At 66.1% G+C, this 12167-nt stretch overlaps 3 protein-coding genes across 3 annotated transcripts in view; 1 reads left to right on the top strand and 2 right to left on the bottom strand.

Annotated features, from left to right (window-relative positions):
- The window catches only part of EMIHUDRAFT_216165 (hypothetical protein), a gene marked incomplete at both ends in the record, with an annotated part of 2907 nt that extends 1098 nt beyond the window's left edge, over nt 1-1809 (bottom strand). Inside the window, 2 exons of the mRNA XM_005762395.1 lie at nt 118-175; nt 320-1809. Coding sequence (XP_005762452.1) covers nt 118-175; nt 320-1809 — 1548 coding nt within the window. The remainder of the gene's footprint in view (nt 1-117; nt 176-319) is intronic.
- Nucleotides 1810-5117: 3308 nt separating this feature from the next.
- On the bottom strand, nt 5118-6776 carry purD (Phosphoribosylamine--glycine ligase; the record flags this gene model as incomplete). The annotated part of the gene is made up of 2 exons (XM_005762394.1): nt 5118-6051; nt 6136-6776. 2 exons carry the CDS (start codon nt 6774-6776, stop codon nt 5118-5120), a joined length of 1575 nt encoding a protein of 524 aa, XP_005762451.1.
- Nucleotides 6777-7781: 1005 nt separating this feature from the next.
- EMIHUDRAFT_452777 (hypothetical protein) lies at nt 7782-10184 on the top strand (the record flags this gene model as incomplete). Its single annotated transcript, XM_005762393.1, has 4 exons — nt 7782-7791; nt 7892-8925; nt 9124-9252; nt 9471-10184. The coding sequence occupies 4 exons, from the start codon at nt 7782-7784 to the stop codon at nt 10182-10184; spliced, it is 1887 nt and encodes a 628-aa protein (XP_005762450.1).
- Between the last annotated feature and the right edge of the window lie 1983 nt (nt 10185-12167).

The raw sequence follows: 12167 nt of genomic DNA, 5'->3' as shown, positions 1-12167 counted from the left end.
GGTGGCGGGGTTGGCGGGGTTGGCGGTGGTGGCGGTGGTGGCGGTGGTGGCGGGGTTGGCGGGGTTGGCGGGGTTGGCGGGGGATAGCGCGCCGTCCCCCCGGCCGGCGGCGAGGACGAGCGCCTCGTAGCGCGCGCCCTCGAGCTCGGCGTCTGAAATCCGGACCTCGACCTCGCTCCCCTCCACCACAGGCGCGCCCGAGCGGAGCCGGAAGGCGGCGGCCTCGGCAGCACCCGCCGCCGCCGCGTCCGCGGCCAGCGCCTTGCCGCCGCCCGAAGCCGCCGCCGGGGCAGCCGCCGGACGGCCGCGGCGGTGGGACCGGTCGGCCCCCGGCGCAGGCCGCTCCCAGATGAGCTCGGCGAGGGGCGGGATGTCGTGCTTTGCAACGAGGTAGAGGCGGAAGCACGACTCCGGAGGCGGAGGCGCGTGGGCGGATGGGTCTGGATACGTGACGAGCTCGAGGTTGGGCGCCTCCTCCGACTCGCGCACGATGCGAGCGATCGACCCCTCCTCGCGCAGGTCCAGCCAGCCGCGCTCCCCGCCGCCGCTCTGCAGCAGCAGGCTGCGCGCGCGCTCGTCAAGCCGGAGGACGTGCGAGCGCTCCAAGGGCAGCAGGCGGTCGTACTCGGCCTCCCCTCGCCACCGGCCACACACCTCCACCACCGCCTGCCCCGCCTTGATCGGCGCGAGCGAGCGGACGCCCCAGCCGGGCGCGCCCCAAGTCGAGGAGCCGGAGACGGGGGACGAGACGGGGAAGGCCTGGAGCCGGCCGAGCGGGAGGGTGGCGGGCGCTGCGCCGTCCGCCTCCGCTGCCCCGGGCGCGAGGGCGGGGACGCGCTTCCCGTCCACCAGGGAGAAGGAGCCGGCGGGAGGCACGTCTCGGTACCCGGCCGCCTCCGCAGCCTTAGCGCACGACAAGCCTCCGCTGTGCGGCACGCGCCCTGCCGTCCGCTCGACGGCCGCACCGACGAGAGCTCCTCGCACGGCGGGCGCACCGGCCGCCTCGCCGTCGGGCCCGGGAGGCAGCACGCGCGCGTCCGGCAAGCTGCGGGCCATGAGGGTGGCGTGCTGCTGGCCGAAGCGCTGCCCCGCGCGCTGCAGCAGCCCGCGGACCGCCGCGGCGACCTGCTGCGCGCACTGCGGGATGGTGGTGCAGCCCTGGCCGAGCCAGAAGCGGCGCGCCTCGTCGGTGGACGAGACGAGGAGGGCGACGGCGCCCTGCGAGCCGGGCGGGACGATGCCCTGCGCGGGAGAGGCGAGCCGACTCGAGGCGAGCTCGACGATCAGTGCCGTGAGCAGCGAGCCGTGCCCCTGCGCGCGCGACGAGCGGGCAGAGGCGAGGATTGGGACCTCGAGCACACCGCCCGTGCTCGCTCCGCCGAGGTGGAGCTCGATCACCGCCGCGGCCACCGCCTTGACGCCGTGCCGCCCCGTCGAGAAGAGGACAATCCGCCGGCAGCCCGAGAACTGCGACGTGAGCCGGATCATCGTCTGGTCCGACTCGACCTCGCCCAGGATCCGGTCCGCCTCGGCACCGCCGGCGTCGGCGCCGCCGAGGCTGTAGACAAAGTCGGGCGCGCCCTCAACCTCCGCGTGGTTGACGAAGAGCGCGTCGAGCAGCGACTCCTTGCCCGTGCGCCGCTTGGCGCCGCGCCCTTCCACCTCCACCGGCGACGCACTGCGCGCCCGCTTTGCGGCGCGCCGCTCGGCGGCGGCGACCTCCGACGGCTCCGGGTCGCGAAACACGTCGTCCTCGGTGGGCTCGCGGTAGGTCACCGTCGCCGACGCGCGGCGCGACGGGCGCGACATCGCTGTGCAGTGGGCCAGTGTCAACGGGTACCGGGGGTCGTACCTGGGTACCGGGTGTGTCTTGTTACGTGAAAACCCGTACTCGGTGTCGAACCACCAGCTCGACGCTCACTACAAGTGACCGCTGGGACCCGGACGCCAGCACACACGGCTAGATTTCATGGCGGGCCGCCTAGGCCCTGGGGTCGGAGGTAGAGTCGGTGGGGGTGCCGCGCGCGGCGCGGGCTTCGCTGTCGGGGGCGTTTAGGGCGGGGTCGGTCGGGGAAGGAGGGTGGGGTCGGTCGCATTGGCGGCCGCGCGGCGGTGGCTGCGGGGGGGGCGGGAGGAGGAGGTGGCGCCGACCGCAATGGCGGCCGACCCGACGACGAGCGCCGGGCGAGATCGCGAGGGTCGAGGGTGAGCTCGAAGCCGAGGGCGGCGGCCGAGTTCTGAATGGTGAGGGCGTCGGCGGTGACGATGGCGGCGGAGACGGCGGCGGAGTGGAAGGTGTAGTGTGAGCGGGTGGACGCGCGAGAGGTGCCATACGGCGTGTGGTCAATGGACCCACTAGCGCGTGCGGTCCTCGCAAGCTGGCGGAGGACGCGATCGAGGTCGGCGGAGAATGCTCCGGTCGACTCGGTCACGAGGAGGACGACCGTGTGACCCTTGGCGAGGGCGTCGGCATAATCGCCGTCCTTCGCTGCCACCCATCCGTCGCCGCTGACGCGGTCCAACTGCTCCTCCGTGTCCGGGTCACCCCGTTGGGGGTGGCCGAGAACGACGACGGAGAGGTGCTCCTCAGTGTTGCCAAGCGCGATGAAGTGCCCGTCGGCACGGGAGGCGGCGCCTCCGCAGCGAGCAGAGCCGTTGCCCTTTGCGCCGGAGGGGAGGAACGGAGTGTAGCACTTGAACTCCCAGCACGTGGTCGTGGAGCCAAAGCGGATCAAGTCTGGGATGTGTCCCTTGTTGACGTGGGCGTAGTAGCCCCTCCGCTCAGCCTTGGAGGCGGGGGTCCCGTCTCCCTTGTCGGCCAGCTGGATCGAGCCAACCGGGTGTCAGATACGGTGGGGGGGGCGGGGGGGTTCGAGAAGGGACGCAAAAATGGCGCGGAGGAGGAAGTCCAGCCTGTGCGAACCCTCACGCGGCGACGGGCGATTGGGGCAGCTGTGTCAGGCGTCCTCAAACCGGAGGCTGCTGCTAGCGCCGTCGCCGAGCTGCGCGAGAGGGCGGCGCTGCAGATCGCTGCCGATTCACCTCGCAGCAGGTGTCTTCCTTGCGCGCGTGCCGTGCGCACTGTCGCAGTCGAGTCACCACTCGTCCGCCCGCAGGCTATCGCATGGCCTCGCAGCGCGTATCGGTCAGCTCCTCCTCGTCAGCGGAGCTCGAGACGACGCTCGCCGAACTGTTGGCGGCGGGCGTCCCGTCCCTCGCCCGGGTACCTCCGACAGTGCAATCGTCGGCGCGAGAGGCCAAGTATCCGCGACGTGCGGGCAGTACTGCGGGCCAGACGCAATCGAGGGGGATAGGGGACGATATTCGGGCTAAGGAGGCAATGCTGGCGGCGTTTGGGCCTGTGGCACGTCACGTCTTTGCAGGGGATGGCCGCAGCCCTTCGGTGCTGCTTCCCCCTCGCGCGACGCCCGGCGAGCGGGAACTGATGGTTGAGCACGCCGTGAAGGGGCTACGAGGATCGCTGTCGCTTGAGGATGCAAGTGGTGGCCTCCAGGTAGCGAGGCGTCTCTTCGATGTGCAAGCTTGCCGCGTCTGCCAGCGCGCTGCATGGCGTGAGGCGCTCAGACGTGCGGGCCCGCAACAAGAGGGGGCGCCGAGCGTGGCAACGATCGCCGCCGTTCTCGGGGAGGGCATAAACGCCGTGCTGTCCGACATGCCGGCGCTTCACCGCAGCCTCCGCCGACTGGCCGGTTGTGAGCTGCCCCTCCCCCTCCGAAGCATTGCTTGGCGCAGCGCCATCCTTGACCAGTCAGAGCTCCAGCGCGTTGCCGTCGCCCTACGAGCCGCGGGCGACAGTCAGGCGGCGCCCCCGCTCGGCCGACTGATTGAGCCAATTATTGGCGCGCGGATCGGGCGTGCCTGCCAGCGAGCCTCTCAAAGTGGAGGCGGCAGACGGAGTCCGGCGGCGCGCGGCGGCGCTGCTCGTGCGAAGCAGCCAGTGCTCTGGCGGCGTGTTGCCTTTGGCCGCCGGCTCGCTTGCGATGGCGCTCGTGTGTGGCCTCGCGCGAGCAGAGCCAGCTGGGGAAACTCCAGCCGAGGTGCCGGTCGAAGAGGTGGCAATGTTGCTTGAGCTGCAGCGGAGTTGCATTCCGCGCGCCAAGGATGCGGCGCGTGACCCGCGACACGGGCTCTTGGGACAGCTCCGGCGGTGGCCAAACACCTTGCGCCACCTACTCGACATCTGCGCTCGCACGGCGCGCGAGGTCGCTCCGCCGTGGAGCGTGCTCCACATGCTCATCGACGAGGAATGGCTTGAGCACGGACTCGTCGGTGGGATGAGCTGGCCCGTCGTCCTGTGGGTGTGGGACTGCGCGCTGATGGGTTGGGAGGCTCTCGCCGGAATCGCGGCCGATTGTGTGTGGCTGCTGCGGAGGCAGATCCGACGGCTCGACAAGGCTGGAGGCGGCGCCGAGGACCTGAGGCACCTCCTTGCGACTGGCCTCAGGGACGTGACGCTGCCTTCACTCCAGGCGCTACACTCTGCGACACACCGTCCGTCCGACGTGCCAGGGCCAAGTGCTGATCAGCTACCTGCGGAGCGTGCGGCGAGGCTGCGAAGCGCCGCGATCGCCTCTGCGCCGCGGCCAAAGGTTGCATTTCGCATACCAGTTGCGGCGACGTGATGAGACGGCGTGCGTGTGCTTGCGTGTGGGATATGCTCCACGGTGTATATGTCTCAGAGTTTGTGTGTGTGTCGGTACGTGCGCTGTGACGTGGATTACCGTTTGGGCGCGTCTAGACGCGCCCCTCCGTGCTCCGATGACCGCGCCCCCATCCGCGCCGGTACAAAGTTAATGTGGGTCCGTTGGTGCGGATTAAACGTGTGTCTACAGTATTCTCGAGCGTGAGGGGCGCCGATCCAGCTGCAGAGCCAGGCCTAAACTGCTGGCAGCACTCAACGCGCGCGACGACCGTGAGACAGAGTCTCGGCCACTCGGGCCAGTCTCTATACCTCGTACCACGACGGGCGGCGCCCGGCGCGGGCCCCGCACCTCCTGAGATGTCCCCCCAACCACCTCTTCTCCTTCTGCCTGGGCGCCGCCACCGGGCCGCCGCAGCATGTACCTCATCCCCAAAGCGGTCGGGCTGTTGCCGCCCTACTTCTTCATGGCCATGGCAACCAGCCCCGCGCCGAGCAAAACCGACACGGCGCCAGCGCCCGCAACCGCCTTGTGCAAGCTCGAGATTTGGCTCTCGTAGATGTCCTTCATCTGCGCCTCGAGCATCTTCGACTCGTTGACGCGGTCGACGAGCGAGTCGCGCGATCCCCCCCGCACCGACTTCCGCGATGCCCCGTGGTGCTCAAACGCCCATTGAAGCTCGGACTTGCGGTCGCTGGTCCCGCTGTCCCGCTCCGGCCCGGGCGTGACGCCGTCCAGAATGAACATCTTGTTGGACTTCTCGAGCTTGCGGATGAAAGCGGTGTCCGCCTCCACCACCTTCGGGTCAGGGTGGCTCAGGATGCAGGACCCGGTCGAGGTGAGCAGGTCGATCGTCTTGACGATGTTGTCGCCGACGCCGACCGCCGCATCCATCGACGAGAAGCTCTTGAGCTTTTCGATCTTCTTGTAACCAGGGCAGCCCACGACCTTGCCCTCGACGTAGCTCACAAACTTCACCTCGAGCCCACCGGCGAGGAATGGGATCGGCGGGATCGAGGGGATCGCCGCCCACCTCTTCGGGTCGACGTAGGCGTCGATGGCGGCCGTCACCTGGTTGTAGCCTCCCGTGAGGCCCGAAGAGAGCGGCATCCAGGCGCCGTTGCCGCCGTGGCAGCGGCAGTTGACCTCGACGAGGCAGGGGCCGTCCTTGGTCATCATGATCTCAGAGTGCGTCGCCCCGTTTGTGATGTCGATCGCGTTGATGGCGCAGCGGGTGTACTGGATGATGGACTGCGCCTCGGGCGCGTCAAGGGGGATGGGCTTCATGCCAAAGTAGACGAACTGCGAGCCGTTGGCGAGGCGCTTGTCGTACTTCCAGAGCATGATGGTCTTGTGCTTGCCATCCTTGGAGACGTGGTCGCAGACGTACCTGAGCGGAGGCAGAGGGCGGGGATGGAGCGTGACGGGGCGGGGCCGGTGCCTGGCCCGCCGCACGAGGGTCGTGGCGGCGCACTCGTCTCCCCGCAGGAACTCCTGGACGAGGACCGCCGCGCCGACGGAGCCGATCGCGCGCTGCGAGTTCATAAGCAGGTGAAAGTGCGCCTTGGCGTCCTCCTTGCTCTTGCACAGCTTAACTCCCTCTGAGCCGGCAGACTCGACCGGCTTGACCACAACAGGAAAGGTCTGCGAGTCGACAAACGTCTCGACGGGCCCCTCCCACTCGGTGCTGGCGAGGCCCTTCACCGCGCGAATGCCCGAGTTGCGGAGACTGTCCTGCTGAATCTGCTTGTCCCGCCGGTTCTCCATCCCGTTGGCGATCGAGTTGCCCCGGAAATTGAGGTACACGCAGAGGGCGTCGCAAACCTTGACACCAGACTCACCTCCGCAGATGATTGTGCTGAGCGTCTTGGTGCCACACGCCTTCTTGACCGCGGCCGCAATCGCCTCGGTCCCACCCTCCGGCTCGTACACCTCCGCCAAGTACCCGATCGACTTTCTCCACGCCTTGACCTCAGCTGGGACATGCTCCTCGTTGCCGCCGCACTCGTTCGTCCAGAGCGCCATGACTGCAAAGCCGCGCCGCGAGAGGACCACCGACAGCATGCCGCCGGTCGACCAGGGGTCCACGACCACCGCAACCTTGGACGCCGTCATGAACGATGTGAGTCGCCGGGGTTCAGAGGGGTACAATGCGGTTGGGCAAAAAAACAACTAACCCTACCATACGTGCTTCGTTCCGCTTCTTCCTCGGGCTGTTCCATCTCCTCGTCTCTTTCCCACCTAGGCGTGGCGATGGGGGGCGGCGGGATCGGGGATGCGGTGCAATCGTGTGTTTGGCGTCATGTTGTGTGTGCCGCGCCTTCGCTTGTTCCAACAACGAAGTCTAGCTCAAAAAATTCGTTTCTTACTTCCAAGCTGCGTATTCTTGTATTATGTGCGCCTTCTTGTCGAGCAGTACAGGTACTCCGTGGGGGAAGTGTGTATTCTCGTAACATGTGCGTATTCTCGTATCCACTGGCTCCGAGTAGAAAAAGAACTGGACAGGCCTGCTCTCGGAGAGGGGGGCTAGGGGGCCAAATCCACGGCCACAACCCCCTAGAGGCAATGGAGCTGAGAGAAGGCGCTCGACTGCAAGGGTAGCAGAGCGCCACTCCTACGCCCACGCCCCCTCAAAGACGGCAGAAACAGTCACACGCAATTAGTACATGGCCCAGCTCGCGCCATCGCCCACACTCGAGCTTTGCAGCGCGCGGGCTCACACTCTACTATAGGCCCCCTCGACGCCCACTTCGAGTTCTACTCAGCTAAGTAAGGGCCGCACTTGACGCTGTAAGCAGCGCGCGGCGAAGCAGTTTGGCGCTTGTGTAACAGGAACAGTTTTTTTTTAGACCGGGTAGACGGTAGACCGTTTGGTAGACGGTCTACCGCAGTCTACCGGTATTGGTGCTACAGTCTACCGGTAGACCCATAGGAAAGGGAATCCACACATTTCTTTTTTGGAGCATGCAGGCTGGCAGGTGTACAGCTCAGACCTGCCTGCCTGCATACCTGCCATAGGAAAGGTAATTTACACATTTCTTTTTTTGGAGCAACGGCGCCTTTGCGCGCTGCGTTGCGGAGCGAGGCGCGTGTGCGTAACGCCGTGCTGCTGGGAGCCGCATGGTTTTAAGTTTACCTCTGTGGTGGCCTGCCCGCGAATTCTTTTTTGACGTGCCGACGGAAAACGCCGATAATGGTTCCCCTCTCCCTCCTCCCCCTCCTCCTCCCAGCGGCGGCGGTGCGGGGCGAGCCCGAGCTCCTCGCGGGGCTCTCCGCCCCCGGCCTGAGCGTCGGCGCAGTGGCGGCTCTCTCCACCACGCCCCGCGCCCGGCGCTCGCTCACGGGGATAGCGCGAGAGCTTTGCGACACTACACGGGTGGCCGCGCCCACACTTGATGGCTGCCCAACCCGCTATCGTGGCACGGGTCTCACTTATGTTTTGACTCCGACCACCACTGGAACGTGCAACGTGTATGCGGCGCCGGCGGCGGCTGTTCACGCTTGGCATCAAGACACAGTGGTCGTGGCAAATGCGCCCACAGAGACCCTGACGGTGTCCGCAGAAGCGGGTTCTTTCGAGAATGTCGTCATCACCGCTGAGCTCGCAGCGGACAAACTCACGCACGTAATGGCCCAATACGGTCGGTCCATCATTGTAACGAATGATGGGGCGACCCGCTTCACGGGCGGGACGAGCTCCACGTTCAACATCGACGCTGACGGCAGATTCGACCTCGGAACCAACACGATCGAGGGCGCCCAGGAGCAGACCGCCATCTACGTCGAGGAGGTCTGCGTCAATACGCTCAACATCAGGGCGAAGAACGGCGCCAAGGTCAAAGTCAACGTGCCCTCCGGCTGCGACGGCATGGTCATGGACGTCGAGATCTTAGGCTGCGGAGAATGCGACGTCGGCTCCGTCGTTGAGGTGGTCTCTGCCTCGCGGGTCAATTTCAAAGGGATCCAGCTGCTCGAGACCACCAATACGACGGCCTCCGACTACAACGGGCAGTCGTTCAGGTACACGAGCTCTTTCCCCACGTACATCGACCACCTGCACCTGTCCACGATGGGGCTCAATGCGAAGGTGAGCATTGAGGCGCCGCTCGAGTACATAAACTGGTGCCTCCTGCCCGGAAACGACACGGACGGTTACGGCACCGCCAACTTCTACGGCGCGTGGACCAACGGCAAGAACTGCACTACCTACGATCGGGGCCGGTGGGACCTCTACTCCACCGCCGAAAGCTCCAGCGACATCCAGGTCACCGGGCTTACCGCGTCCAGCCGCTCCTCTGGCACCATGTGCTGTGCGCGCCCCGGCTGCTCCCCCCCCGTTGACCCCGAGGAGACGTGTGCGTCCGGATCTCGCTGCGCTGCAGGCATATGACTCATTTGCAACCCCCCACCCCACCCCCCACCCACCCACCCGCCCGCCCCCTTCCCCTCCCATCTCCCAGAGAAAGATTGCGGCGTCAAGAAGGCCGAGTGCGACGCACGGTCTTCCGAGCGGGATCCGAATACGAACACCTGCGAGGTTGTGAAATCTGGCACCGTCACGAAGGAAGGAACAGTGTTCCCGTTCTACACGGTCGTCAGCCTATGTACCTACGATAACCCCGGCGACGACCCTTGCTTCTCCCGCGACATGTACGCGTGCCGCCTCCTCAACCCCAAGGCGCGCTCCCTAGGCGAGTCGGATTGACACACCTTGCCCCCCCCCCCACCCACCCACCGACCCACCCACCCATCTCCCCACCCCCCCCCCTTGTCACCAACCCAACACACACCCTTGCCCGTCCCGCCCAGGCCCCCGCCGCCGAGGCGTACGCCCAGTGCTTCCTCGGCGCCGCCGGCGACGCGGCGACGCGCACCCTCTTGTCCGAGCTCGCCGCGGGCGACACCGTGCTCTCCGACGCGGACACCGCCGCGCGCGTCATCGTCAACCAGCACAAGATCGAGGACGGCAAGGCCTCGCTCCTCATCACGCTCATGCACGCGCGCGGCTCGCTCGCGCTCACGCCCGACCACGTGCTCGTGCTCGACGGCAAGTTCGTGCCTGCGCGCGAGGCGCACATCGGCGCGGCCCTCTCCAACGGCGCGGTCATCGAGGCCATCTCACACTCGCGCGGCGGCATCATCAACCCCATCACCGACACCGGCAAGATCCTCGCGGCGGCCGCCACCGGCGAGCCCGTGGTCGCGGCGACGGGCAACGAGTGGCTCGCCGACGTGATGCTCTCGGCCTACCCGAAGTACACCCTCTCGTACGCGCTCGCGGCCGCCTTCCCCGCCGCGGTGCAGGCCTACTACGACGGCGCGCTCGAGCCGCTCTTCACCGCGGCCGTCCCGCACCTCACTAAGATCAAGGCCGCCGCGCCGGCGCCGCTCGTCGGCGTCATTCTCGTGGCGGGCGACGCGGCGCTCGCCGTCGGGTTCGCCGCCTACTCGCTCGGCCTCAAGGGCGTCGCCACCCTCGCCGTGATCGCGGCGGCGGCTGCGCGCAAGGGCAAGAAGCCGTGAGGCGCGCGCGGCCTGGCCGTCGGAGGTTTGTAGCCGCTGGGCGGCGCAATAATTGCCTCCACATGTCGGAAATATGGCCATATCTAGATAGTACAGCCCTTGAGGAGGCTTCTTGCCCCGGGAGTCGTGGTCGGAGGCCGGGACACTACGCGCACTAAGTTAGTGTGCGGAAGTGAGTGCCTCGGGCCGGCTGAGAGGGGAGTGGTCCGGCGGGACACTACTCTAGGGCACTTCGAGTGGCGGACGGAGGCTCGGCGGCTACTATAAGTTAGTGCGTGGGAGTGGGAGTGTCTCAGGCCACCCCGCCCACCGAGCAGGGGACGGGTCAGCCGCCCGGCGAATTCTTTCTTTTCACAGGACAGTCCGGCGCCTTGCCGGAAAGGCGGTCTGTTGCCACTGACTCTCGCGCCAAGACGCTCGGTTCTGTTCCCCGTGTTTCAGCAGCTCACAGCTCAGCAGGTGTGAATCTCTCATCCCGTGGCGAGGAGGAGGATGCGAAGCGAACGAGGTGGAGATGATGGAGCTTGGAGGCGCTCGCCGCGGCGATTGAGCGCCTCCCTCGCTCTCTCCGGCTGCGCGCGCCTGATCGCCTGACTCTCTCATCTCTCTCTCTCCTCTCTCTCCGAGTCGGAAAGGGCGTCTAGTAGGCGCAAGGTTTTTTGCTCGCCGTTCCTCTGGGACCCCGCGTTGCGTGTCTGACTGTCACTGTGCTGTCATGCGATTTCATCGGTCGACCGGGGTTGTGCTTTTCTGTGAACTAGACGTACCGGTCCAAGGGTATTTTCTTCTCAATAACAAGGTCTGAGAGATCTTTAGCATACCTACCGTCGGGTCTCTATTTTATAAGCCCAGGTTAACAGCAATAGATCCGGCCCTCACGTGGCCTAACCGATACCCGGCCCTCACGGAATCGGTCCCTCCACTATCAAACTATTAGCCTAATAACGACCTAATTAGAAAGAACGCCTGCGCAGGGGCCACAGGGCGGTCAGTGGTGGTGAGGCGAGGCGGAGCTGGCCGCGGGCCGGATGCAAGGCGTTGTGAATGCCACGTGCGTAAGGCCGGGACGGAGGGGCGCCGTAGCCTTGGTGGTCTATGGCATAGCGAAGATGCGCTGCCTCGCTGCACTTACAAAAGGATTCTACAAGGAAGCTGGGCAACTGGAACTCGTCGGAGCTTCCGGGGTGACACGGGGAGCTGATCGTTTCCGCAGGGGAAAGGACAAGACGGATTTTTCAACGATTCTTCTTCACAGTTCTCTACACACAGACGCACAATCCGTCGTACCAAGCTAGGGCTGGGTCAAGGAGAGAACACGTCCCGGGGAGGGGGCGAAGGGGATCTCTCTCGTAATCTTGCTCGTGCGAGTTCATCGCCTGTGCGATTTCTTTCTTCGTGGGCGGCAAGCAGTTGGCGGCAAGCAAGCAGTTGGCGCAAGCAGCGGAGCATCGCACACGCGATGCCTGGCGGCGCCGACCTGATGAGTCTGTACGGCGCCACCGGCGGCCGGACCAAGGGAGGTGTGATGCCCGTCGCCGAGGAGGGCTTCGCGCTCGCCGTCGGCTACGCCCTGCTATGGGCCTCGAGACGCGACTCATGCAACGTTGGCTTCGTCACTATGGTACTAGAAGTGCTGCGGGCGCAGGGCATGACGAGGATGAATTGGTCGCGCACCACCATGGTCGACTTCGTCACCGAGTGCGTCTTCAACGGCATCACGCAGAAGGGGCTCAGCACATTGCCGTGCTATTCACTTCCAAAAATCGACCCCCGGGACCCCGACCGACCTATAAAAACCCATGTGGGTGCCTACTTGGGCACGAAAGCAATCCCTGTCATCCGCTCCGACAACTCCCACATCTTCGACGCGACCGCCGCGTCGTCCGCTTCCTTTGAGGGCGGCGTCTTCTTGCCGTCGACGTAGTAGCCGCCGCTGACCGCCGCGCGGTCGAGCTTCGGGTCGGAGGCGAGGGCGAGTTGCGT

This window comes from Emiliania huxleyi (genome assembly GCF_000372725.1).
Source record: "Emiliania huxleyi CCMP1516 unplaced genomic scaffold EMIHUscaffold_68, whole genome shotgun sequence".
Classification (NCBI taxonomy): domain Eukaryota; phylum Haptophyta; order Isochrysidales; family Noelaerhabdaceae; genus Emiliania; species Emiliania huxleyi.
This window is presented reverse-complemented; position numbering and strand designations above follow the sequence as displayed.